General features: G+C 52.8%; 11 protein-coding genes across 11 annotated transcripts; 4 read left to right on the forward strand and 7 right to left on the reverse strand.

Annotated features, from left to right (window-relative positions):
- Positions 1 to 616: 616 nt before the first annotated feature.
- On the reverse strand, positions 617 to 1,321 carry COL26b_004537 (uncharacterized protein; the record flags this gene model as incomplete). The annotated part of the gene is made up of 1 exon (XM_053177412.1): positions 617 to 1,321. One exon carries the CDS (start codon positions 1,319 to 1,321, stop codon positions 617 to 619), a length of 705 nt encoding a protein of 234 aa, XP_053038526.1.
- Positions 1,322 to 1,737: 416 nt separating this feature from the next.
- Positions 1,738 to 2,953, reverse strand: COL26b_004538 (uncharacterized protein; the record flags this gene model as incomplete). The annotated part of the gene is made up of 3 exons (XM_053177413.1): positions 1,738 to 2,711; positions 2,764 to 2,857; positions 2,906 to 2,953. 3 exons carry the CDS (start codon positions 2,951 to 2,953, stop codon positions 1,738 to 1,740), a joined length of 1,116 nt encoding a protein of 371 aa, XP_053038527.1.
- Positions 2,954 to 4,074: 1,121 nt separating this feature from the next.
- COL26b_004539 (uncharacterized protein) lies at positions 4,075 to 5,595 on the reverse strand (the record flags this gene model as incomplete). Its single annotated transcript, XM_053177414.1, has 1 exon — positions 4,075 to 5,595. The coding sequence occupies one exon, from the start codon at positions 5,593 to 5,595 to the stop codon at positions 4,075 to 4,077; it is 1,521 nt and encodes a 506-aa protein (XP_053038528.1).
- Positions 5,596 to 7,591: 1,996 nt separating this feature from the next.
- On the forward strand, positions 7,592 to 8,471 carry COL26b_004540 (uncharacterized protein; the record flags this gene model as incomplete). The annotated part of the gene is made up of 2 exons (XM_053177415.1): positions 7,592 to 8,437; positions 8,466 to 8,471. The coding sequence occupies 2 exons, from the start codon at positions 7,592 to 7,594 to the stop codon at positions 8,469 to 8,471; spliced, it is 852 nt and encodes a 283-aa protein (XP_053038529.1).
- Positions 8,472 to 9,162: 691 nt separating this feature from the next.
- Positions 9,163 to 10,986, reverse strand: COL26b_004541 (uncharacterized protein; the record flags this gene model as incomplete). Its single annotated transcript, XM_053177416.1, has 5 exons — positions 9,163 to 9,266; positions 9,338 to 9,569; positions 9,626 to 9,936; positions 10,107 to 10,730; positions 10,791 to 10,986. 5 exons carry the CDS (start codon positions 10,984 to 10,986, stop codon positions 9,163 to 9,165), a joined length of 1,467 nt encoding a protein of 488 aa, XP_053038530.1.
- Positions 10,987 to 11,760: 774 nt separating this feature from the next.
- On the forward strand, positions 11,761 to 13,323 carry COL26b_004542 (uncharacterized protein; the record flags this gene model as incomplete). The annotated part of the gene is made up of 1 exon (XM_053177417.1): positions 11,761 to 13,323. The coding sequence occupies one exon, from the start codon at positions 11,761 to 11,763 to the stop codon at positions 13,321 to 13,323; it is 1,563 nt and encodes a 520-aa protein (XP_053038531.1).
- Positions 13,324 to 16,658: 3,335 nt separating this feature from the next.
- COL26b_004543 (uncharacterized protein) lies at positions 16,659 to 16,959 on the forward strand (the record flags this gene model as incomplete). The annotated part of the gene is made up of 2 exons (XM_053177418.1): positions 16,659 to 16,846; positions 16,944 to 16,959. The coding sequence occupies 2 exons, from the start codon at positions 16,659 to 16,661 to the stop codon at positions 16,957 to 16,959; spliced, it is 204 nt and encodes a 67-aa protein (XP_053038532.1).
- A 348-nt stretch (positions 16,960 to 17,307) lies between these two features.
- COL26b_004544 (uncharacterized protein) lies at positions 17,308 to 19,128 on the reverse strand (the record flags this gene model as incomplete). Its single annotated transcript, XM_053177419.1, has 1 exon — positions 17,308 to 19,128. One exon carries the CDS (start codon positions 19,126 to 19,128, stop codon positions 17,308 to 17,310), a length of 1,821 nt encoding a protein of 606 aa, XP_053038533.1.
- Positions 19,129 to 19,139: 11 nt separating this feature from the next.
- COL26b_004545 (uncharacterized protein) lies at positions 19,140 to 19,773 on the reverse strand (the record flags this gene model as incomplete). Its single annotated transcript, XM_053177420.1, has 2 exons — positions 19,140 to 19,453; positions 19,503 to 19,773. 2 exons carry the CDS (start codon positions 19,771 to 19,773, stop codon positions 19,140 to 19,142), a joined length of 585 nt encoding a protein of 194 aa, XP_053038534.1.
- A 3,436-nt stretch (positions 19,774 to 23,209) lies between these two features.
- On the forward strand, positions 23,210 to 24,301 carry COL26b_004546 (uncharacterized protein; the record flags this gene model as incomplete). Its single annotated transcript, XM_053177421.1, has 3 exons — positions 23,210 to 23,516; positions 23,576 to 23,820; positions 23,876 to 24,301. 3 exons carry the CDS (start codon positions 23,210 to 23,212, stop codon positions 24,299 to 24,301), a joined length of 978 nt encoding a protein of 325 aa, XP_053038535.1.
- Positions 24,302 to 24,679: 378 nt separating this feature from the next.
- On the reverse strand, positions 24,680 to 26,290 carry COL26b_004547 (uncharacterized protein; the record flags this gene model as incomplete). The annotated part of the gene is made up of 4 exons (XM_053177422.1): positions 24,680 to 25,179; positions 25,236 to 25,419; positions 25,470 to 25,871; positions 25,994 to 26,290. The coding sequence occupies 4 exons, from the start codon at positions 26,288 to 26,290 to the stop codon at positions 24,680 to 24,682; spliced, it is 1,383 nt and encodes a 460-aa protein (XP_053038536.1).
- Between the last annotated feature and the right edge of the window lie 464 nt (positions 26,291 to 26,754).

The following is a 26,754-nucleotide window of genomic DNA, read 5'->3' on the forward strand; positions in this document are numbered from 1 at the left end:
CGACGCCGGCAGCAAAATTGTGGCCAACAACAACTTTTGCAAGGCAGCCGGCGGAGCAGTCTTGGCTTCGGAGGGTGTAAGTACAACCATATGCCGTCATTCTCTCTCGGCCAAAACAGTTTGCAAGCATTGCAGCAGGCAAGAGATGAGCTACCTGAGAAGAGGGCTAAAATGAAGCCTCACAGTTCTGCTGCATCCGAAACAACAATTTCAAGGTTCTCCAGGCCATGGTGAAGGGCTGCAACGACAACAAGCTGGTCTTCAGCCAGAATGACACTCCTTGCTCGCCTTAAGCAATGAGATTGTTATGGGACGAGCTATTGCCCTCGATACGGATGAAGCAAGGTCTAATGGGTAGTAGCATGCGTTAGAAACAGACCTAGTTACTGTACAAAAGGTCATCTGAAATAAATCAATCATTCGCCCAAACTCATTTGGTCAAAGTTCCTACAATATGAGGAATGACTTCGTTTGGTGACTCGCCCGCCGGTGGCGCCAGATCGACCTCAGCCCACGGTCCAACTTGTTGTAGAGTCTGTCCCGTCCGCCGACAGAGGTGGCAAGAGCCCATCGCTTGTTCCCAAAAGATATTTGTGAATCCTGGTAAAGTTAGCGACTACCCGGCGACACAGAGGTTCGACATCTTACTCTGGTAAAGCGGGATCACCAAGCCACGCTCAGCCTTCACGTGCTCATACACGTACCACCTTCCTCCCTTCTTGAGATAGCCATAAAGCAAGCGTATGTTCTTCTCGGGCTCTGGGATGCTGCATAGACACTGAACGGTCATGATGCAGTCCACGCTTCCGGGCTCGATCTTGCCCCCCCATGCCGTCTCATTCTGCAGGTCCTCGATGCCGACCGGCACAACCTCGTACGTCTTTTCCAGCCCTGCCTCCTGTGCTCGACGCTTCAGCGAAGCAGCAGATAAGGGGTTCGGTTCAACACCATAGATCTTTGTCGGCCCACGAAGACTTTGGGCTTTTGCAGCACCGAGGACTTTGACATGCGCATCCACCCACATGCCACTGCCGGCGCCGATTTCAAGAACGATCCCCTCGAGCGGCTTGCCAGACATCTGAGCAGAAATATTGCCTCCGCGAACGCGACCCTCGAGGAGCGGGAATACCATCGGTTCTGCGCCGGCTTTGGCCTTGGGGCCCATAACGACCCAGAAGTTACCGAACCATGCTTCCTTGAAGGCGGACCAAGACAAGAACGCTTTGACGTCACCGGAGGCGACCAGCTTTGCGACCGTTACGGGGAGATAGACGAGGGAGAAGGCCATGAACAGCCATGGCTGAATCAAATAAGTGATCATTTTGTTAACTAGATGAGTGAATCCTCATTGGAATGATGAGGTTAAAATGAGGCCAGTTCAAAGTCAGGCCATTTATGTAGCGGAGCTGAACCCCGGAGAGTTTGTCGCCCAAAGTGTCCGCGAGACCCCTCATTCAAACCCCGCCCGAACCACAACTTCGGCCGAGGGACACGGGCGACTGTCGGTTGTACAGTACTCAGCACTCGGACATGGGAGCGAGTATCACTGATTCATTCGCAGGAAACTAGTTCGTCGTATCAAGCGATGAAAGACAGCTCGAGTGACGCAATTACACGAATTATGGAAATTATTCCTGCATGGGAGGCCAAAGCCCGAGATGAGATTTTCTATGTACAAGATGCGACTAAGTCTATGATGAGATGGTAATATTACATGAGGCATTACTGTTCAAGCCTCTAGAGCTTCTTGGCAGGCTTGACGGAAGGCTCCTTGCTGACGCGCTTGTTCACGCTGTCGTGCTCGTGCAGCTCGGGCTTGGAGTCCAGGGGACGGTCAAGACCGAGACGGTGGTAGGTGCTGTAAGAAGCGATGCCACCCTCGGGATCGGCCTCAGTCACGAGCTCCTTGCGGCGGGTGTCGACCAGAAGACGAATGAGATCGGGGCGCATGTAGTGGCCGGCGAAGTCAGCGAGGACCTTGGTGAGGTGGTTCTCGTTGAGGTCGATGTCGACGAACATCAGACCGTCGAAGTCCTTGTCGGGCTTGGCGACCAAGCTGCCATCGGGCTTGTAGATGCGAGCATGGCCGTTGTAGACGGAGGGATCGGTCTCGGGCTCGACACCCTCGGGGGTGTTCTTCTTCAAACCCTCGACGGAGAGACGCTGGAAGGGAGCGAGGACCCAGGTGCCGGTCTCGATGGCGTAGGCAGGGGTAACGAGGTCGGAGGCAGGGTCGGCGTAGTTGGTGGCCGGGTCGGGGGCGACCTGACGCTCCTTGCCGGGGTAGACGGGCCATCCGGCGACGTGGACCTGCTCGCCCATGGAGACGTTGAGGGACTTGAGGAAGGGGTTCATGTTCTCCCAGCAGTTGAGCTGGCCGACGCGGCCGATGCCGGTCTCGGAGACCGAGAGGAAGGTGTCGCCGGAGCCGTCGCCGTAGACGAGCTTCTCGACGTGGGTGGGCTTGATTTTGCGGCGGTGGTTGATGACGGTGCCATCGGGGGAGATGAGGACCTGCGAGAGGTAAAGGGTGGCGTGGTCGAGCTCGGAGAAGCCCATGGAGACGTAGATCTGGTTGTCACGGGCGGCGCGGCGAATGCGGCGCATCTCCTCGGAGTCGACGCGGAGGGAGTTCTCGCGGTACTTCTTGAGCATGGGAAGGGATTGCATGTAGGTGACCTTCCACATCCAGTAGGGGTAACCAGGAATCCCTGAAAGGGGTAAGACTGTGGGCTGCTTGATGAAGAACGGGATACCACTTACAAACTTCGGGGAAGGCGACCAGCTTGCAGCCAGCCTGGCCGGCCTCGTTGATGAAGTTGATGGTCTTCTGGACACCACCCTCGAGGTCGAACCACTGTTCAGGTTAGCATTGGGTTGAAGCTGAGGGAAGGGGAGCTATTACACCGGGCTCGGAGGTGACAGCGGCGGCTTTGTACTTGGTGATAGGCATGTTGAAGATTGTTGATCGAACGAGTTCGAGATGTGAGATGGTTGTTTGCGTGAGACTGTGAGTCTGGATTGATGTGTTTGAGTGTGATGCTCCAGAAAGAAGATTCGAACTTTCAAAAGAATCCAACGTCCTTATATGGTTTCTAAGTTTCCATGTCAAGAGTCTGTCGGACAATCAAAGACTTCATGTCTGTCACCGGGCTTTGAGAAGCATGGGCAAACCATCTGTGTCACGCTATGGTCCAACATGGCCTGCGTTGTCAGCATGGGCATCGAAATGTGTACAAACGCCGTTGAACGCCTCATCAAAATGCTCGGTATCAATGCTCAAGCAGATTCTTGGGTCAAGTTGAGCAAGTTTCCTCAAGCCCGAGCCCCGTTCTACGCCGTCTGGGTGTGGCGTGATCGATATCCATCTTTTCCGGGAACCAAGTGCGGAACGCCGTTGCTATGACTAGAGGCACATCAAATTTTACGCAGCGATTACTTTACCATCATAAGGCAATCTGGGGAATGAAGCTCGGACTGCTCCCTAAGGAGCATTCGCTCTGAAGTCTGAAGTATGATTCCGAGAATCAACGAATTTCCTCCGGAGTCACGCGGCCAGCAGAGCAAAAGCCGCAACCTGTCGTGGCACGACTGGTGTGACGTAAAGCCACCGCCGACTGCCGCGTTTCTCCGGATCGATCAGACCAGATCGGTGGATGAATTAATTTAGCTCCCGTCTTCCCGGCGGCGCAGATCAAATCTGCGCCCCTCCGGGACCATCACCGGTGGTGGGGCGCCGGGGTCTGGTGTTACGTGCTGTTTTCAAATCCCGGCGGGGGCAGCGCAGACACCTACATCGTCCGATGTTCGGGAACGCTCGATCCCGATGGCAAATAATATGGAGATGGCCGGCAGTCACGGGGGATGGAAGATATGATGAACGCCTCTTTGCGTTTATTGATTCTGTGTATCTGAGTCCTGGTACTCCCAAGCTTCCAAACCCTGATGTCCTGCTTACAAAATGTCCTGTATTCCCGTTTTCCCAAGTGAACGCCGAAACCTGTTCCTCTGTTGTCAATCAAACCAAATCAAAGACAACCTCTATGAATCGATTCGAAGTCATACGCGCCTGCCCTAGTTGAGCAAGTGGTCACGGCCGAGGACGGTAAGCATGAGGGCCTTCCAGAAGGGAGCCTTCTCGACGTAGTCGCCGGCGGCATTGTTGGTCTTGTCCCAGAGGCTGGGAAGACCCTCAGCACCGTACTTCTTGCGGAGCTCGTCATACTTCTCCTTGCCGTAAATGGCCCAGAACTCCTCCTCGGTGTAGTAGTGATGAGCGTAGAGCCACTTGAGGCCACCGAGCTGGCGAACCTTCTTCTCGATGTTGCGGTTATCCTCGACGAAGCGCTTGAAGGCGGCGGCACCGATGGGGTTCTCGTACAGAGGCCAGGAGGCAGTCTTGAGACCCCAGAGACCGACGTTGATGACGGTCTGGTCGGTGTTGAGACCGTTGGCGAGATGAAGGGTGGCCTCGGTCTTGGCCTTGATGGGGCAGAGCCACATGGGGTAGACGTGGAGGGAGTCGTCGGCCCACTTGAGGAACTTCTCAATGTTCTCCTGAGGAATAGCCAAGTCCTGGACGATGAAGGACTGGGAGCGACCGCTGTGGTGCATAGTCCGGTAGAGCTTGCTGGTGTGCATGAGGGGGTTCATGAAGAAGCGCGAGAAGCGGTTGAATAACGCCGGCTTCTGGCCGTACGTTCCCATCCAGAAGGCGCCTCTGTCGTAGCGGAAGAGGTAGTCCTTGACAGGGACGAGCTCGACGACGGTACCCTTGGCGCAGGGGTCGCGAGCCTTGGAGTAGGTGCAGGTGTCACAATCGGTGTGACGAGCGTGGGCAATGGACTCATGGGCGTGAAGGTAGAACCAGGGATCCTGAGCGCGGCTGAAGCGGACAATGGGAACGCCCTTCTTGGCATCATCAGTGAAAGTGCCGAGGATGATGACACCACTGGTAGGACCAAAGAGAATGGCCTCGACGAAGTTGACGAACGAGACATTGTCAGTGTAGAGCTTCAGCTTCTCGGTGGCGTCCGAGATAGAGTGGACGGGGATGTAGCGAAGCTCGACGTAGCGATGAGCCTCAATGAGCTGAATCTCGAACAAGGTGCAGACGCCAAGGGTACCGCAAGCTCCAATGGCACCGTTGAAGAGGTCGGGGTTCTCCTCGCGGGAGGCCTTGATGAGACGACCGTCGGGGAGGATGATCTCGACAGAGATTACGGACTGGTCAAAGTAGCCATGCTGGAACGAGGAACTCTCGGCAGCGGTGCCAGAGAAGCTGCCTCCAACAGTGATGCCGGGGAACTCAGGAACAACCTTGGGAATGAGACCGTGCTTGAGAGCGGCGGTGACGAGAGCGTCCATCGAGACGTTGGGCTCAACGACGGCGATCTTCTTGGCTTCGTCGATCTTGATGATGTTGTTCAAGTCGCTAATGTCGAGAACCTCGGAAGCCTTGCGGGTGCTGGGGCGAGTGCTGTTGGTGTCGCCATGGTAGATTCTGAACTTGGTGTCAGCGGCGATGAAGCTCTTGATCTGGGCAATCAGGCTCTCGGTAGCAATCTTGTGCTGCTTGAACTTCTTCGCGTCCATGTTTGCGATTGGCGATGCGTAGATCGTCTTCTGGTGGTCGAGCGATGATTTGATGATTTTTGTGAAGCCAGTCGAGATTTTGACCGAGGTGGTTGTGGGTTGAAAATATTTTCGAGGGCAGGATCGCAAGAAGCGAAAATAAAATTCTTCAGGTAGGCAGATCCCATGGAGCAGACGACTAAGCGGCCAGAAGAACAGACTGGTGAAGCAAAGGAGCTGTCCGGAAGGCAGCGGAATGTCCTGAACAGCTGAGTCGTTGTGTCTTGCTCGGGAGTCTCATCCGCAGAGTGACTCCGTCGAGCTCGGAGGGAATGAGAGCAGTGAACTTGAGTCTAACCCTAAGGTATGAAACTGACCGGCAGCAGATTGGGCAATAGCAGAAGGAACGACATAGAAGGCTTTGAGGGATTGAAATTGGACGTCCTCAAGGACAAAGCATTTGGCTTACACCCAGGAGGAACTCAAAATGCAACATTGTTCTTTGGAGGGCTGCTTTGTGATACGTCCGGCTTCTTGGGATACAAAGGCTCTGCAAACAGTCGACCAAAGGCTACCTGAGATGATGGGGTGGTTTTAATTGAAGCAGGCTGATCTTTCGGAGACCTTACGCAAAATTATGGAAACTAGGGTTTTATCTACTAACTGTAGTGGAATGTTCTGGCATGAGGGGTTGGGATGAACTCTCTTGAGTTTGGGTGTGTGTAGATTTTGCCCACTTCGCACCTTTCTATAGAGTTGTCTGAGTGAAATTGCCCATCAAAGGTTTCTTGCATATCTATGAGCTAAATCTAGACTACTATATGTATGTGGGACTACCTTTGCTGGAGACCGGCTTAGTGGTCGCAAGACTGGATACAAGCAAACTTATTGACTGCATGGACAGCCGCATCAAACAATCATGGTGAAACTTTTGATCAAATGCTTTTATCACGAAGTACTCTCAGAAAGAAAAGTGACCCAGTCAATTGATGCGATTGCCCGATGTCGGATGCACACAAGCTATTGCGATTCAACTGGGTATGATACCAGCTCGCCCAATGGCATGGATGGGAGATATGACATGCGACAACTCTCGATATTCGCATCCAGATTTAGCAGCAGAGAGAAAAAAGGGTTTATATCAAGAGGGGAAAGGAGTGCAATCCAAAAGCAACTTGCTCCCCACCGGAAGGAAGATTGGAGGGTTTGTTGATGGCGGGCCGATGGCGGCCTATGAATCCGGATGCATGAGATGGCGGGCGATTAGCTGCTTAAAGTCGGATCTGATAAGTCAAACTCTCGGCAATTGTCAATCTTTCTAAAGGGAAACGTCGTCTGGCTTGCTTATCGCAGATGAAGCCACTTTTGGCTGGGCTCTCAGGGTCCACGAGGTGGCTTGCAGCGTCTTCCATATATTGGACGTCATCATCCCGTCAAAAGCAGCGGGACCGCTCACCGGCGGCACCTGCTTGAAAATTTTCCAACGTTCTCATGGAAAGCATCGTTGAAATCCAACGTTGGTGTTTCCATCTTAATTCTGAGCTGCCGAAGGGAAAGAAGCCACCAGGATGCCATCCGAGATGAAGAAGGCCTGACCGACATCCCCCCTGATATTGCCCATGCCCGTCACACCCGCCTCTTTGCCCTTTCCTGTCACTTCAATATTCTTTCCAGAACTCACATCAGTCTTTCGTTTTGATCTTTCCCAGTTATTTCTGTTTCCCTTTGTCACCTGACTGACATCGATGGCCACTTCTCGACATCCCGACGTCGCCGCCGTGGTCGTCAATCGTCCCTTGACGTCCTGCATCGTCATCCTCGTTTGTCATCTGTCTTCTCTTCACCAATTTCCTTATCAATCCAAGCTCGAAAATCCGTGGCGTGAGTCACTACACCCACGATCGCAAATTTGTCTATACTGTATTTCAATATCGACCTTCGCCGCCCGCCTTGTCCCTCCGACACTACCATAACCTCGTTGTCGGAAAGACATCCAACGCCCTATTCTGCTTCCAACATGTCTCAGAGTAACAGGCAATTGGCCAGTTCCCTCCTAGCTTTTTATACTGCGCTTGATGCACTGCGCCAATTGCATCGCCTCATGGACAACGCCCCCGCGGAAGAACTTGTTTACTTCACCTCTATGCTGGCCCTTGACGCCTGCGACTACGACTGGGAACTGCAGTCAGAATGTTCAGACTCGAACGACAACATCGATGCACATGTGGCGGATCCTGCCGACATTCCTACAGATCCATCGAAAAATGACCACTATACCGATGCTGACGGGGACTTGGAGATGACAGACGCCCCTACACAGGAATTCGGGACTCTGCTGGATCTGGACGACCTGTCAGAGACCTTCAGCCCGGTAGACGAATTAGATCGTCAAGACCAACGATCTGACGCATCTACGCTGAGGAACCTTGCGGCCATAGAGAGTTTCACGAGCATCCAAACCCATCAGATCGCTGATGCAGAAACGCTGGACGTCCAAGAAGCAAAGAATATGAACAGTCAAAGCACTCAGGGCAACGTTCTGCAAGGATTCGTGACTTCAGGAGAGGACTCATCAGATGCGGCTCATGTGGAGCATGTTGAGTTCGCTAAGGACGAAGAAGTTGGAATGGTTGAGCATGTCGAGTACGCAAACTCGGGACAGACCGAGAGCGACGAAGGTGGCGGCGGATACGACGGCGGCAATGATGACACCGATTCACAGCCGAAAGACCCCATGGAGGAGCTCCGACAAGAGCTGAAGGATCAACGTGATGACCTTGACTGTTATTACAAAATGACACGCCGCCAGCCGCCTTTGGACCACGAGGCTACGGCACCATACTTGTACTGGTGGTACCTCCACGTCTGTAACAAGCTTCGGCACCGTGAAGAGCTAAAAGGGAAGGCCGGAATGGCCACCATGCTAGAATCCGAGCGGGGTAGAGAAGCATCCAGCAGATGGAGGGAGGCCAGCGGTAGATCACGATACCAACTGCTGAGCACTGTCAGCCCTCAACCTGATCACAAACGGGAAGCTCGCTTATATGGCACAGGGCTCTTTCATGCTGCGAGGGCAACGTTAATCTCACAGGGGCGGAGCGTTGACTGCGTGGAACAAGTACAAAAGAAAGGGCTGTTTCGTGGAGTATCAGTCGTAAATCGACCGGTGGAAGACTCCTGGCCTGGCTCCTTGCAGCAATTCTCGCAGAGACACTCCTTGAGAAAATCATTGACAATGGAGGAGTATGAGAAAATGGAAAACCCAGAAGACGTTTTCCCGGAGCCTAGACAGATCCAATGGTGATAGGCAAGACGAAGGCAGCGTTGGATCATGATGCTTTGGAACAGCGGATAAATAATGCGCTTCAGTAGATTCTTGGATGCATAAATTGAATATAGCAAGGTGCATTCTGACATTCACTACTCTCTGTTATCTCTGTCCACATCATCTTTGCTGTGAGCATCACCAGAACCGCATGAGGTACATCAACCGCATCAGGTGTGTCAGCATGCCGCAGTGAACCCTCAAGTGATGTCGGAAACGTGCAGAGTAAGGGAAATTCTCTCCAGCTGTTTACAGTGTACCATTCATTCTTTCTCGCGATCCTGTATGCGACGACGAACCCCTGGATCCTGGGTCTGCTTGTGGAGAGCAGTTTCAGTATCATTTCCAGCAGGCTTGCCGGAAAACACTAGAGGCAAGGGTTAGTATTCGGAATTCAAAAAGACGCTTTGATCGGCCGCATAGGTGACTGAAACTTACAGGCTTCCATCTCCTCGAGAGACTTGCCCTTGGTCTCCTTGATAAAGAACCAGACAAAGACGACCAGAGCCCAGTTGAAAATGCAGAACATGAGGAAGGTCTTCCAGCCGAGGTTCTGGACGGCATGTGGCGTGGCTTGCGAGAAGACGAAGTTGAACAACCATTGCGTGGATGTGCCGATGGCAATGCCTGCTTCGCGGATGCGGGAGGGGAAGATCTCGCCCATGTAAACCTGAATTTGGTCGGTTAGTGCTTCGTCTTCTCGGGATTGAAAGTATTGAGACTTACCCAAGGCGCTGGGCCCCAAGAAATGTTGTAAGACATGGCTTCCAGGTAGATCATTGTCATTGATGCGATGGCAGTAGAAGTCAGACCCTGGTCAACGGACTTTGGTGGGTTGGTGGCTGTAAGGCATGCGATGATGAGCATGTACGCTCCCATGAGGAAAGCACCGGCCAGGAGAGAGCCTCGACGACCCATGCGCTCGACGAGGAAGAGGAGGTAGAAAAGACATGAGACTACTTTGACGACGCCAAAGAAGCCGGTAATCAGGAGGTTATCTTGGCCGGCGCCGACAGCGGCAAAGACCTGGGGTGCATCTGCAACATCGGTTAGTATCAAAGGAAAGACGAATCGAGAAAGTTTCTGGCTTGGGGCAGAAGAAACGATGGTTGCTTACAGTAAGCCAAAGAGGTATTGCCGGTGAGTTGGACACCTAGCAAAGTCAGCTTCGAAGTGCAAGTACAATCCGAATCGGCGGTTTACGTACCAATCTGAAGAGCGATGATGAGGAGAATACGGTAACGGTTGGTTGGCTGAACAAGTTCCCTCCATGTCAGACCCTCCTTCTGGCTTTCCTCCTCCTCGATGGTGGCGATGATCTCAGCGAACTCTTGCTGAACCTCAGGCGTATTCTCGCCGCCACGAACCCACACAAGGGATTGCAGGGCTTCCTCCCTTCTGCCAGTCTTGGCCAACCACCTCGCACTCTCTTTGCAGAGCAACATGCCCAGACCCAGAATCGCACCAGGGACGAGTTGGAGTCCGACGGGAATCTGCCATTGCTTCGTTGAGGGTTTCAGATGCTTGCTCACCCCGTAGTCGATCCAGTAACTTGTCATGACGCCCATTGTGAAGAAGAACTGGAACATGCTGCCGAGCATGCCTCGGATGTTCTTGGGCGCCATCTCGGCCGAGTACATGGGGATGACAACGGTGGCCATGCCGACGCCGACACCGCTGATGACTCGAGCTACGTAGAACGCCGCCAGGGAGTGGGTGTTGATCGTTTGGACCACGGCGCCGATGCAGAAGATTGTCGAGGCGAGGATGATGGACCATCTTCGGCCATACTTTGCGGTGAAGGGCCAGATGAAGAAGCAGGAGAAGAAGGCTGGAAGGAACGGTTGTTAGGATTTTGTGTTACGGGATGCTCTTGTTGAGAGTAACTCACCACCTGCCTGCAGCAAGCTCGTAGAGTTAGAGCCGACGTTTGCCTTCTGTGATGGGCCGTATCGAAAGTCAGTTTGAAACCCCTCAAAGGTGAGAATTCCGCCGATGATGCCAGTGTCGTATGCAAAGAGGAAGGAGCCTACGCAGCAAAGTGCTACGAGGTAGACGGCTCGGAACGTCCCAAGTGCCTTCGACATGTCGAAACAGATAGGATGCAAGCTTTGATGATAGATCTTCACCCAAGTATCCCGAGGCACCGGCTGCTATTCATATTAAGGAATTTCATGCTTGAAATACTGATCCAAGTCCGATATCCTGACTACCTTACTCTGTTCAGCACAGTCCAGCACGCCATACCGAGACACCCATTGGCTGGATACCGCAGGATTCACGAGAACCGCAACATTCGGGCGATTGTTGAAGTCCTCCAAGCACGCAATGAGACCCTTGACCCCAAAACCAGGGCCTGCCATGCTCACCAACCAACTTGCCCCATTGTTGCCCCGGCCTGTCTGCCGGATGTCGGTCGGGAGGCCCAATCTGGGCTGGTGCAATGTTCGGAGTTGCTCCACATTCCAGTTTGGGCGACCGGACCGACTACCGAGAGTCTCGGCCAGCTGCGGGGGACATCTCGGCGAAAGCTAGGAGAGCCGCCCATCCGCAGCCATTGACCTCTCAAATTGTCTGTTCCGGTGATGTTCATGCCGGATGTCGCGCGGTCTTCTGTTTCGAGGATGATGTTGGGCCACGTTATTTACCCCAACGAGGGGCACTGATGGAACAGTGATGCATAGCTGTGGAGGGGCATCGTTGCAGCATGGAGCTATCTTGAGCTCTCATCGAAGGACTATATGCCCAAGCTGCCGTATATGAGTTCGACGCGTTCGTTGAGAGATTTACGTGTTTTTCTCAGACTCTTTCTGCCTGGTAACTCTCTCTTTCGACCTCATTTCCGTTGACTGTATTTCAAGATGACGACCCAGAGGCCCAACATCATCTTCATCATGGCTGATGACCATGCTTCCAAGGCCATTAGTGCCTATGGAGCTGGCATCAACCACACGCCCAATATTGACCGTCTGGCAAGCGAGGGGATGAAGTTCAACCACTGCTACGTCACCAATTCCATCTGCACCCCGTCGCGAGCAGCTATCTTGACCGGTACTCACAATCACGTCAACGGCGTGATGACCTTGAACGACAGCATCAACAAGCATCTACCCAATGTTGCAAAGCACCTACGAACAGGCGGTTACAACACGGCTATGGTAGGGAAATGGCACTTGGGTGAGGGCAAACAAAACGAGCCCAATGGCTTCGACTACTGGTCTGTCCTCCCAGGGCAAGGTGACTACTGGGATCCAGAGTTCATCGAGCCATCCGGCGAAAAGATCGAGGAGGGCTACGTCACAGACATCATCACAGACAAGTGCCTCGACTTCATCAGCAAGACCAAAGACACCGACAAGCCCTTCTTCGTCATGTGCCACCACAAAGCCCCCCACCGCTCGTGGGAGTGCGACGAAAAGCACAAGAACCTCTACACCGACCCGATCCGCGTCCCCGAGACCTACGACGATGACTACAAGAACCGCGCCGAGGCGGCGAAGATCGCCAAGATGCGCGTCGCCGAGGACCTGACGTACCAAGACCTGGGGCTCGTGCAGCCCGACGGCGGAAACAGGGTCGGCGAGCGCGTGGTGCAGGAGTCAAACTCTGCGCAGCGCAAGATCCCGACCGATGCCAAGAGGCTGATTGACAAGGAAGATGGGACGGTGTTCACTTTCAAGAACGGCGACGACCTTGCGCACTTCAAGTTCCAGCGATACATGCAGCGCTACCTTCGCGTCATCCAGTCTGTGGATGATAACGTTGGCCGTATGCTGAACTACCTCGAAGACAACGGGCTGGCTGATAACACGATTGTGATCTATACGTCGGATCAGGGGTTCTTCTTGGGTGAGCACGGGTGGTTTGACAAGCGCTTCATGTATGAGGAGTCGTTCCAGATGCCGTTCCTTATTCGCTATCCCGCAGCAATTGCCAAGGGCGCAGTATGCGACGACATCATCTGCAATGTTGACTTTGCGCCGACATTCCTCGACTTTGCGAATCTGCCAGTGCCAAGCTACATGCAGGGCGTCTCGTTCCGGGAGCTGCTCAGCGGCAAGACGCCGGCAGACTGGCAGCAGATTGCATACCACCGATACTGGATGCACAACGACATCATTCATCACGCCTATGCGCACTATGGTGTTCGAGACCAACGATACAAGCTCATTTACTGGTATAACGAGGCCCTGGACGTGGCGGGCGCCAGGCCAGGCGGCGAAAAGGATAAGGAATGGGAGTTGTTTGACTGCGAGAAGGACCCGTTGGAGCTATTCAATGTGTACCACGACCCAGCATATGCTGAAGTTGTGAAGCACATGACGGGACTGCTGGAGTTGAAGATGGTGCAGATCGGGGATGAACCCGTTCATCCAAGGCTTGGTGCGACGAGTGGGTCGGTTGAGCTCGCGAGTAAGTTATGAGACAACCTCGTAGGTCGCATCTGATGTTTCCATGGGCACTCTGAATGAATCATGAAAAGTCTATTTTGATTATTAGCTGGGTGAATGTTCGTCCTTGGTTTTATTGTTCCTGTGCAGTTCAATGTGATGCTGAAATACTGCTGAAGAAACACCCGCGATGTGGTTTTTCAGACCAGCGCAATTCCCCAGAAATTCACGCCGACATGGTGTTAATTGACCGGGGCACAGCTCCTGTAGACATTCTGCCATTGGCTCATGAAGCTCCGTCTTGGATGTCGTTACCCAACCCACTCCTCACGTCATGTAGACCTTACTTGAGTAGGCAAAGCGCGAGTTCTCCGCATGCCCAGAGAAGAAGAAAGGCCCCGCCATTGTCCAGGGGTCCTTCGGCACCGGGAGACGGGGATGTCATGTGGGAAGGCGCAAGAAGAACCCTTACCAACCGGATTCAATCATCTGCTGCGTAGCACGTTGAGCAGTTGTTCTTCAGACCTACGTCCCTAACTTTCACCGACCACCGCGCGGGCCCGATAGACTGGTTGAGTCGCGACAGGCATAACAACATGAGACGAGAGCTAAGACGATGAACCGGGATGCCACTGTTTCAACAACAAGATGATGGACTCGTTCGTTGGGTGCTTCCAGGCCGGACCAGCCACCGCACGTCAAACATGCTCACAATGCAGATGGCGAAAGGTAAGCGATACCGACAGCATGGCCTTCGGTCCATCTCCCGTCCCTACCCAGAGTCCTTGGGCCTAACTCGGTTCAGGTCCGATGCGATGCTGGTTCCGAGCAGTGTTGCGGGAACTGCTCACGCCTAGGGCTGAGTTGCTCTTTTTCAACAGCAGAGGAGGACGCCAACATAACGATGTTGGCTGCGCACCAGCTTGCTTCAACCAAACCACGGCGACTGCGAGGAACCCGGGCATGTCGGAGCTGTCGAGATAAAAAGGTTCGGTGTTCCGGAACATCTCCATCGTGCACAAATTGCAAACGACACGGGCGAGAATGCACATACCCCAGCCCTGCCCGCAGCGTCCGGGCGCCATCTCCGCAGAGCACGTCCACCGAGGGGGAGGACTCTCTTCACGGTGCCGAGATCGCCCAGCACATACCCGCTTGCGTAGAGTCCTTCTTCGAGAAGGTTTACCCACTTCCATCCCATGCGTTTCTTCATCCGGAAACGACAATGGAGAGGTGCCGGGCTGGCAAGATTGACCCGGCCTTGGCGTATGCCATCTGCGCCCTGGCAACGCTACACTCGGCTTCGGACCTTCAAACCCGAGAGAGAGCCACTCCCTGGGTTCAAACGGCCGAACAGAGGATATGGCACCATCTGGAGTGTCCTACAATAGCACGTCTCCAGGCTCTTCTGCTCATCATCCATTATCAGATGGAGACTGGACGGTTCCAAAGGGCTTTTATGCTGACCGCTACGGCAGCGAGATTTGCTGCCGCCATGCGGTTAAATCATGAACGGCCTGATCTAGACCTTGTTGCTCAGGAGGTGCGACGTCGTATCATGTGGTCCCTCAAGATCACTGAAAGATACTTTTCGGTTGGGCTGCCGGAGTTTGAGGCTTGCCCGATTGAAACAATTTACTTACAGTTCCCATCAGCCGAGGAGGACTTCTGTCCAACGTTTGAGCCAGGAGATGGCAGCTGCTACAGGCTATATGTCAGGCTTGAGATTATCCGGAGAGACATCATGAAGTTGACGAGGGGTGTTGCACTCTGTGACCAGCCTTTCATGCCCCTGGCAAAACTCATTGGGGACTTTGAGAGAGACTTGGCTGAAATCGGATCTCAGATGCCTGATGGTACAGAGTTCCCTCTGTCTCAACTTGAGGTTCACTTCAATGACCGATGGCTCAGACGACGACTCTTCATGCACGTCTCCTTCCACCAAGCGCACTGCGATCTTTACCGAATCTTGCTTTCTGGCTACCCTGAATCAGCGCCTCGGGTGGTCCTCGATGCTATCGATGAAGGCTACATAACGGCTGCATACCGCAATTGCCTCAAGCACTCCACGTCTATCATTCAAATTTTGACCAACTTGAATCAACACAGCCCCAGCCATCTGCTCCTGGAGTTCGATACCGCAATATGTGCATATCATGCTACAAGGCTTGTGCTGTTCCTCTCTCGCTCTGGAAGAACGCAAGATTTGCCATCTCCCGAGTTTGCTCAGAGTCGCGCAGCTCTGTGTCTGGCGGCGTTGAAGCGGTTCTTCCCAGCATCCGCTTTGGTCAAGCCCATCATCAACGATATGGAGCGTTTGACCCAGGGACATGCGCCACAGAAAACAGGCATTGGTGGACTTTCGTCGCCGGAGTTCCAAGAAGGGAGAAGGAACTTGGAGCAACAGCTCTCCACAGCCGCTAAGGCCAGACAGAGGCTCGCCATACATAGTTTGTTGAGACAAGCCGATTTTACCGACGAAGATGACGGGGAACACTCGTCTTCAATGTCAACAACCGGACTATCCCCCGTCATGACAAGACGGACGCCGTGAGACCTCGTCTAAAACAAGCCTCTGTCAGCTCAAAGTTTAAATAATATATGAAGAGTCAAGCTTTCTTCAACTCGGAAAGTGGGTTGAGTAATCGGGTAGCTCCTAGGTAGCATCGTGAAACTATTAGATTAGTGGAGTGGGCCATGTTTTAGTCGTGAGGCCAGAAGTCTGGTTGGCCTGGAAACTTGCATCAACCTCTCTTATCCATAAATACGAGGGATGAATCCGATAGGTAATAGGTGCAAGGACTTACACGAGAACAAAGCTTATCAGTTACGGCCCAACAGGAAGCTGCGGCCCGTTTGGATGGCGTGGCCTGTTGTCGCAAATAGAGAGACTTGACACGAGCTTGCGCGCGCGTTAGGGCGCAGAATGGCCTTTCCAGCATATCAGCAGTCGCTTATTCCCAAGAGTGCAGTTCATGATCTCGAAATAAACTTTCGCATCCCCCGCAGGACACTTATTTATTCATTCCGTACTTCGCCTTGTAGGGCCCCTCCTGTCTGCGACTACTCTGCGTTTCAGCGCGCCTCACGGCGTGCCCGCCCTGTTGGTACCCTAGAGGCCTCAACTGTCAGATGCCGTCTCAACATCCCTGCCAACTGACTCGAAGGCGTAACTATCATGGTGATACTGCCGGTGGGAGGACTTGTAAGTGAGCAAACTGAAGAGGATAAATATCTCTTGATTCTCTGGGAATAATCACGCAATCAGCCCAAATCAAGTTGCAATCATCCAGTCTTCTTTACAACATCTTAATTAATACATTTACAAACGACTTGCCGGTCAAAGTCTCATTATTAAATCATTCAAAATGAAGTTCTTCTCCGTCCTCCTCTTCGTCGCCTCCGTCGCTGCTGTCGCCCTCGACACCGACGTTCCTCCCGAGCTTCACCAGCCCGGCCGCCGCGGCGTTGACTGCGGAGCTTGCGCTCGCCTCAACTTCTGCCCCGGCAAGCCCAACAACAACGTCGAGTGCGAGCTCGACGGCTGCTGCAAGAAGTAAATTACTTCAGCTGATTTTCGAGTCACAAAGCTACCGGTAAGCATTCGAAACTTTGACGGTGACTCACTGGAGCTGTTCACTAACTCACCCTAGAGACATGCACACCTGATACCCTAGACCAATGGAAGCTACTGTGGTCGAGAACAACTTGGGAGTGAGAGGCCCAGAATGGTTCTGAATCTACGTCGACTTAGGAACATGATATTGCAATAAGATACCAAATTTCTCGCCCAAAGGACTTGCTCAATTGTTCTTGCTTTAAGTTGTGACTTAAAGGAAAATCCCACATCAATGCTAATATGCGCCATAACAAAAGTATGCTCTAGCGACTGAGCAATTTCGAGAACATGAATATTAGGATACGTATTGTGATGAATTACGAAACTAGGCCTTATTCTGTGAGTCTTGTTGAGATGTATGATTGATGAAACAAGAGCGCCGTTGCGTTACCTGTGAGTTACACCAGAGTTGCGTTCAGGCTTTGCAGATCCTCAGTTCTTGAGCTGCTCCCCACCCAGAAATTGTAAAGTCCTGTCTCAACCTCCCACTCTCCACCGACGAAATAGCCGAGTTCGTTGTACGGGACAGACAGTGTGACTTCTTTCGACTCGCCTGCTTTAATTCCCACCTTGTGAAAGCGAATGAGCTTCATGACTGGAAACTCGATCTGGGTATATTCCGGACGGTAGTAGAGTTGAACAACCTCTCGGCCGAATACACTGCCAGTATTGGTCACATCTACTGTGACGGTCACCTGGCTGTTTTGGTCGCACACAGCGGGAACGCTGCTGTTGCTGGCAGATTGACATGTCAGAGAAGGCGACGAGATGTTGAAAGTCGTATAGCTCAGTCCGAAGCCAAATCTAATGGGAGCATAGCGTGTTAATTCCGGGAGATGCCAGTCGTATTGTGTCGCAGTACCGAAGCCGCCCTCATCATCAGACGGGAAGTAATCGTAGGCAACAGGAAACGCGCCCTCTGCTTCGGGGAATGTGATTGTCAGCTTCCCACTAGGGCTGACATCTCCGAAGAGAATCTCAACCAAAGCATCAGCCGTGTATTCTCCAGCGAGCCAGGTATGAAGAATCGCCTTGGATCTCTTAGTTAACTCATTCAACAGGAATGTCTGTCCACCACTGAGGACCAGTATTGTTGGCACACCCGCATCAAGGACGGCATCCAAGAGATCTTGCTGCAGACCCGGAAACCCTAGATCAGGATGACTAAAACCTTCGCCATCGGTTCGATGCAACGACTCATATGATGTATCGAATGATCCCCAGCCAGATCCGAGAACAACCACGGCGAGTCCGATCTCCTTCGCGGTGGCGACGGCTGCATCAATGCCAGAGCTATCGTTCGTGCTGAGAATGTCGACGCCAGCCACATACTTGACATTTTCGGCCCCAAGCTCCCGCTCAAGACTTGTTCGAAATGTGTCACCGTAAGATGAGTCCGATGCATTGTTGGCGGCGTACTGGCCGGTGTTCAGGATGTCTGCATAAGGCCCTAGAAGTGCGACGCGGGGAACGTTGCTTTTTGTCAAGGGCAAGGTTCCGTCGTTTTGGAGCAGAACAATAGCTTCTCTGGAAATGTTCCGGTTGATTTCGAGGTGTCTTTCGTTCCGAAGGGTAGCGTTCATGTTTTCGATGGAGGGTAGAGGAAGATCGAAAGTTCCAGTTGCGAACTTGATCTGCAGAATTGCGTGCACTGCCTCGTCGATGAGCCCCGCGATCTCCGTGTTATTTATCGAATCGATGAGTGTTGGGAAGGCGGATGGTGGTCGCGGAGATAGCTCATGCTCCAACCCACCGCGAAGGGCTTTCAAGCCAGCATCGGCATACGACTTGGCCACCTTCGACTGGGTGTACATGTTTCTAATCGAGCCGGCATCGGACATAATCAGCCCCTTGAAGCCCAGTAAGTCCCTCAAAATGTCCTTGTTGAGATACTTATTCCTGGACATGGGTACCTGATCCACGCTTGCATATGAGACCATGAGAGATAGGGGGCTGGCCTCTCTGATAGCCTTGACGTATGGGGCCCCGATGTCGTTCAGAATGTGGTTCAGTCCGCCCTGCATGCTAGCTGTGTTGACGCCACCACTGCTCGAGCCATAGATCCAGTGCTTGATCGTAGTGGCCACCTTAACAAAGCCGTTTTCGTCTTTCTCTTGCATGGTGTTGATGTAGTGAGATGCAAACTCGCCAACGAGGTATGTGTCTGCTCCGAACCTTGTGTCATAGTTGGTCAGTCGAATGAGGCCAATCATGAGCATGGGCTTGGATCTTACATCTCGCCATTCCGACCATTTCTCGGATCCTTGGCCAAGTCAACCTCGGGCGAAAGTACCCAGTGAGTCCCCACCGCCATGTTCTCGTCACGAATCGCAGCGATAGCTTGCTCGTAAAGTGGGATATTCCATGTTGCGCCCATGGATATGGCCCCTGGAAAGATGGTGGCGCCTGATATCATCAAGCCATTGACGGAATCGGCGATTGTGATGTAAGGAATGCCGAGACGAGTGTTGTTGATTTGCTCGGCCCGTACCTTGTTGGCGATTGGTAGCAGCTCATAGGCGTAGTTCGTAGGGGCACCGAAACCTGCGATCGTCTTAGCTCCCAAGCAAAGTATTGCACTTATTAAACCTACCAATTTGACCATTTTGTGTCTTTCTAATCTCTTCAAAAGAGGTCTCGTTGTAAGACAGTGCACCGTTGACCCTTTCAGCAAGCCGACGGATACCGCCCAACTGGCCAACCTTCTCCTCCCAAGTCATCAACTTGAGGAGGTCGTCGGCTCTCTCTTTTGGAGACCGTGATGCATCTTGATACACCGACCCGTTGAATTGGGATGCCACAGATGCAAGCGCTGTGATCTGGCACAAAGAGATGGCGAAAAGAGAGGCCAAAACTTTCGCCATCTTGAATGTGAGGTCCGCCTGATGATCAAAGTGGATGAAAACATGATCTCATTCCGTGCTTTGACTTGCTGTTTATATCGCGAGAAACTGCATGATGAAAGCACGTCATTTGATGAGTCCCACGTTGGACCATCAAGCCGGTGACAAGAGTGCCTGGCTCCATGTGTTCGGCAAGGAAGCCCGGAGCGGGTGACCCACTTAGACACCCGGGCCTCCGGGCTTCGAGCCGGATGTCGGTCGGCAGTCCCGAACAGGAAGGGTGCAGAGAAAATATCCAGGCACCCCCGCTTCCTACCACGGCGCTAAAATTGCGTCATTATAGCTAGCGGTGTGTCGGCTTTCACACCTCGGTGACGGCTTTTATGACTGTGAGCTGACCTTATGCAGAGTTTCATGCTGCTCAACATAGGTAATGCATGTCATTAAGCACGAACATCGCAGTTCCAGATGGCCTAAAGGCGCTTCAGACTCCACTGATTCACTGTTGGCACTTTTGCGACTGTTGCTCTACCAGTGTCACCTGCAAACGGCAGTTGCGGCTCTATCTCGCGGTTTTCGTGTACTTCATGGCCGCAGCGACGCCCGAGCACCGTAGTGAGCATGAAGCCGAGAAATCACCCTCAACACGCTGACTGGAGAGAATTCCTTGCATCATGTCATACTCCGACGCCTGGAGTCGACTTGATCAGGGCGTTTTTAGTAGATAAAGACAGCCAAACATTCAACCTCCCGAGGGGGGGAGAAGCCATTTTGCGGCTTGAAGTAAGGGGCCATGACACAATTCCATACCCAAGGTTCTAAGTAGGACTTCTACCTGCAGCCATCAGCAGTAGGATGATAAATCAGCGGAAAAATACTCGATAGCGGTAAGAGATGAGCCGAAGATGGTGAGGTTCTCCTTGCTCGTCTTTGGCGGAATAATTGTTGCTTGGTGAACTATATGAAGCCGAGATATTGACCACTCGTCTAGATCAATCAACTGACTCAAATAATCGCATCTCACTATCTAGCCAAGCATCGCTTCCCTGTACTTATCCGCTCATCTGATATTCGTGGGCATGGCAGGGCGATACAAACATCCAAGAAACGCAAGAATGCGGTAATTGGTGTTTCAAAAACCCGATCTCCTAGCGATTGGTTCATATCGACCGACCAGTAGTATGTAGCTGAGTCGTTGACATCAGCTGAAGCAGAAAACGAGGACTACTGCGCAGGTTGCATATTCGAGGTTGCTACCGAACTCGGGTATCTCGTTTGATGGAACGGCGTGCGAACATGCTGGCGATCATTGTCTGGCAACCATCTTCCTGCTCGGTGCCATTTCCGTGTGGTCATTCGGTAAGCTGGCGATTCATCCCATTCGTGCGAAATCCAAGTGGTGACGATCCCAGCCTCACTTGGACAAGGCGTGGAGAACGGTTAGGCCGATCGGCGCATGGAAGCCTCGGTGTTCATGACAGCAAGTCTGGAACTTGGTGTCAAGTCAACACTTGGGATGCGTGGTAAGATTAGGCCAGGATCGGGCGGCAGCAGTTTGCAGCTTTGGAGATGGAAATTGGTGAGAGTCTGCCATTCACCAGTCTCAATTGTGTACCATCCTGAGAGGCGGCCGATCTTGTGCGAGTGAGGAAGCCTACCCTACATGTACCGTGTTGAAATCATTACTGTACTATTATAACGGTCTCCTTTCAAAGCCTGGCATACGCTCGGTTATTGTCTCTCCTTTTCCCTCAGATAGAAGAGATTCCCGCCTCTTGTGGAGTTTCGGTCTTTTCTCTGGTTTGAATACGAGCTGCTAGGAGTTTCAGGTACTAATCTCCTGCGTTGTATTCGTAGCCATGAAAAAGCTGCCAAGGCTGGATCGATATAAAGCTCTTGGCGTAATTGTTTTGGTTGGGCCGACGGGAGATCACAAAGGCCGCATCAGGCGGGCGAAGCAGAGAGGCGCAGAAGAGGAGTCGAGCTGGTGAAAGGTGAGAGATGAGAAACAGATGTGAGAGGGGCAGGTGCGCAGAAAACTTGCGGGTGATTGGCAAGAGACTTTGCCAATGCAGAATGCCAATATTCGCAGTCTTGGCGGCCAATCCCCCTTTTCATAGTGCTACACGCCAAGACCACACTTCTCGCTCACTCACTTTGTTTCTCACTCCATCGGTCGCAATCTCACTATCTGGTTTTTGAAAAATCGAATTGACTGTGTTCAAGCTTTCGATGCCAGGGAAGACGGTCGTAGAGATGTCGTTGCACGTTCTTAAGACTATTGGCTTGTATTTAGGTGAGAAGGGTTGGCAGTTGTATTGCGTCTCACTGTGTTAAGGAACAGGGGTCTGCCCCCTCCTCAGGACCACAGCACGCAACACCCATGTCTTCCCCCATCCGATCAGCAACACATCTGCTCAGATAGGCGACGGCTCCCGCTGTAGCTGCACGGCGACACTCTCATTCAAGTTCTTCCTCCAACAGCCAACGCGTGTTCATTTGGATGAGTGCTTGGCATTCATCTATCTCTGAGATGCCGCGCGCGCTACCGCACTTTCAAACGCTTGAAACATGCACGCTTGGCAACTCTAGCGCAGCGTCACATCATCGCGTGCTGGGCAGCGGTACTGCCCATTTTGGGGGCTGGCTGGTTCGTGGTTTCGACGATGAGTGGGTAATTGCTAGTCATCCGATGAGCCTATTCCCAACCCCTGTAACCTTCTTCACTTCGTCTGTTCTTTCCAGCATCCCAGTTGACAACGTCCCAGTACCACAGCTACGCAGTACATTCATGACATACCGAATCGCAAACGAGCTCTGGACTCCACACAGCAGGCTGGCTACTGCCGGACCCCTTCCCGTTCTATTTGTCTCCTACACTCTTTAGGAAGTCAAGCCATGCCCAGCCCACTGGTTCTGGCAAACATGCCAGCCGTAAGGGACCAGAAAGTGAACCTCCTTACTCGCGCCGTTCATTTCAATGTGACGGTCTTGTGTGAGGCCAATCAGATCTGACGGCGGGCGGTCACAGCCAGCTCTCTGTCCACGGCCTTTTCGTCACGAGATTCCCAACATCCTGGCGTTCCTCTGAGGCTACCCTAGTCTTTGCTGACGGGGAAATAATCAAGGGAGTCGATGGAGCTGCGGAGTGCATGCGATAGGTTGATGTGGTTCTGGAAATCAACGTGGGTTGACCTCGTTTGCCGCTTCCAGGAATCACGAAATACCCCATCTAAACTAGAAGCCAAGATTCCGGATCTTCGATCTTTGTATATAAGACCTCAGTTATCGTCCCAAGTTTGTGCCCACAGCTTCTCTTGCTCCTCATTCGCGCCTTCTTCAGTCTTTCATTCTACCTTCAGTTCGTCTCATTATTCTGACCAATTTCCAGTGCTAGTCACTCGGTTCACACTATCTTATTTCAACCTAAACCAAACAACCCCGTACAAACATCAAGATGAAGTTCTCCGCCGTTACCCTCATGGCTGCCCTGGCTGCGGCTTCGCCTACCAACATCCTCAGTGCTCGCAACGAGCTTGCCCGCCGCCAGGCCGCCGAGGCTTGCAATATCGGCTACTGCACGGAGAACGGAGGTACCACTGGTGGTGCCGGTGGTGACACCGTCACCGTCAAGTCCGCCGACGAGCTCGTCGCTGCTGCCAAGAAGGAGGGCCCCCTGACCATCATCGTCTCCGGTGCCATCTCCGGCAGCGCTAAGGTCCGTGTCTCCGCTGACAAGACCATCATCGGAGAGAAGGGCAGCTGTAAGTGGCATACTGTATCAAATCAAGTAGATTGGTTGAGATTAACTGGCTGTTTGCAGCCCTGACTGGCGTCGGTCTGTACATCCGCCAGGTCAAGAACGTCATCGTCCGCAACATGAAGATCGGCGGTGTCAAGGCCACGAACGGTGATGCCATCGGCATTGACGAGTCAACCAATGTCTGGGTTGACCACTGCGACCTTTCCGGTGATCTCTCCGGAGGAAAGGACGATCTCGACGGTCTCCTCGATGTTTCCCACGGTGCGGACTGGATCACCGTCTCCAACGTCTACTTCCACGACCACGTATGTTTACCATCATACACAGTTCTATCTCAATCATATACTAACAGAGACACAGTGGAAGGGATCTCTGGTCGGTCACTCTGACTCCAACAGCGGCGAGGACACCGGCAAGCTCCACGTCACCTACGCTAACAACCACTGGTTCAACGTCAACTCCCGCGCTCCCCTCGTCCGCTTCGGTACCGTCCACGTCGTCAACAACTACTACGACAGCTTGATCCTCACGGGTGTTAACACGCGCATGGGTGCCCAGGTCCTTGTCCAGAGCTCCGCCTTCAACAAGTGCCCCGCCAAGGCCATCTTCTTCGCCGACTCCAAGCAGACCGGTTACGCTGTCGCTGAGGATGTCGACCTCGGCGGCTCTGAGAACTCTGCCCCCAAGGGCACCCTCACCTCCTCCTCGCTGCCCTACAAGATTGCGGCGCTCGGCTCCAGCAAGGTTGCCGGCACCATCCCCGGCACCGCTGGTCAGAAGCTGTAAGCGGCTCTGTGAGACGTGGATTGAACGTGGTGGGATGAACGCATCTTTCTTTGTACATACTTGACTCAGTATATATGAGTGACGGCAATGGCCAGTTGATATACACCCCTAATGTGTACATATGGGGTCGAAATGTTTTGCCAGAGCTGGATATTTGGAGGCATTGTATATAAATCTGCCGTCTACTACGTAGACTGAACAAGATTTTCTCCCTACAACCTGGCCTTCTTGCATGAATTCCTGTGCTTCTCTAACGTCGCATTACTTCGAGAGACGTTTTGGAAATGTATTTGGGCTGATGATCCTACCCCGTTATTGACATCCAATGATCTTCTAGTCTATTGTGCCACTCTACAGAGCCATGCCCAGAGTAAACGCCTAATCTCTCTTCTTAATGCGAGGGAAACACAGCCATACGATAGCGACCACAGCAATGAGAGCCAGAATAATGGGCTGCAGCACAGCGACACCCTTGCTAGTCGCAATCGCGCCAATGATGAAGGGGAAGACAGTGCCGCCGGTGCCACCAATCGCCATCGCAAATCCGATAGCACTCACATGGATATGTTTAGGAAGTAGCTTGGCGGTCATCATCACAGCACCGGGAAACATGGGTCCCAGAAAGAAGCCCAAGAAGGCCACAGCAATAGCCGAGACGACGAACTGAGGAATGAGCCAGAATAACAACTGAAGGGCAATGCAGAAGGCCAAGTAGATGGTGATGCACAATCTTTCGCCGTAGCGCTCAGTCACGAAGCCCAGACCCGCTCGACCGAGGGCTTGTCCGGCCCAAAAGCCAGTGGCGGAGATACCTGAAGCATAGGCAGACGCTTTGCGGACTCGCAGCATGAAAGTGACGATCCAGCCACCAAGGCCAACTGGGGATGGGATTAGCTATGAACGCATAGTGACGCCAAGTATTTCGGCGACATACCTTCAACACCCATGTATGCAAAGAAGAAGAGGGAGCAGAGCCAAGTGACCTTGGACTTGAGTGCAGCTCTGGTGCCAGCACCGCCCTCCTGATCCTCGTGCGCGTGCTCAGCGCGGTAGACAGCGCCCGTCTTTTGCCAAAAGGTGATGGTCAGACCGACCAGCTCAATTACGGACATACCGACCTGAGAAGTGGTTAGCACAGGCTCTTATTGGCTGGATTCGTGTTCCTTACCATGAAGTAGTAGTAGTTGTACCACGGTAGCTCAGCCTTGACCACCATGGACGTCGCGATAAGAGGTGAGATCAGGGCCCCTACGGAATAGAACGAATGCAGGAAGCCCTGGATGGTATTCGCCTTGTCCATTGCGCCAATCCAAGCACAGAAGCATGCATCCGTCAACCCATTACCAAAACCACTGATTGTGTTGGCAATGACGAGAACAGGATAGGGAGGATGGAGGGCGAGGATGATGTAGGTAGTAATGTGGCAAATGGGCGCCATGATGGCGACGCCCCGCTGGCCAAGCTTCTGGTGAATGCGAGCATTGGTGAAGGCCGCGACGGAATAACCGGCGAATGGGGTCAAAAAGATGAGAGATACGATGGTGTAACTGAGGTCATAATAGGTTTCGAGCTGTTCATCAGTGAGCATTGTGGACCCCGCGTCTTGAATATGAAAGCATGACATACATATGGGATCAAAGCCTGTAAACTGTCAGTCAGAGTTGCGGGTCAAGAAGAGGTAAGATGACTTACACCAACTGCCGCGTCGTTCATTCCGGCAATGATGAAAGAGACGAAGCAGAAAGCGAGCCGGCCCATGTTGCCTTTCGGCGAGTTCCATCGTTCAATCTCTCCATGGGCATTCGGTGGCGGGGTGACATCACCGCCCTTCGAGTCGATGGACTGGTGCTCTTCGGGGCCGTCTTTCTTGGGCGAGATATCTCCAACAGAGCGGCCGTTGTTCGAGCCAAGACGGCCGAGCTCGTACGCCTCCGGGCCGAACGCCGTGTGGCGTGTGTCAACGCGAGTCTCTGTAGCAGTTTGTGACATGGCGATTGGAGACGCGACTGCGCGCTGTCGTTTTCAAAATCAGGGTGTCCGACGAGGCCACTTGAAATTCAAGAAGATGAAGAAGTCATCTTGGATTAAAATACGGTCAGCGGATTTGACTTGGCCCGCCCTCGCTTTCGCATCCGATGGGTGAGAACGGCGGGGCGGGGAAGCCGGTGACGGTGCCCCGATGATTACCCGGGCGATCGGAGACTCAACCGGAAGAGCTAGCGGAGTGTCGCTCGGAGTTTTCGATGACTAAAGCGTTTTGAAGGCGGCTTTGGTAGGGTGTGATTGGCTGATTCTCCTGACTCGGCCCAGTAAAGTGGTTCATATCATGCGGGCCGAGTCAATTGAGGAAGTTCTCCGCGAGTTTTCCGCGACTGAACGAGACAGCGAACGCGACCTTTCTTGTCTGACTGAGGTTCAACAATCTTTTGGTATATGCTGGTGATCTACAAGAG

The sequence above is a fragment of the Colletotrichum chrysophilum genome, assembly GCF_026319265.1.
Source record: "Colletotrichum chrysophilum strain AFK26 chromosome Unknown scaffold_28, whole genome shotgun sequence".
In the NCBI taxonomy this organism is placed as follows: domain Eukaryota; kingdom Fungi; phylum Ascomycota; class Sordariomycetes; order Glomerellales; family Glomerellaceae; genus Colletotrichum; species Colletotrichum chrysophilum.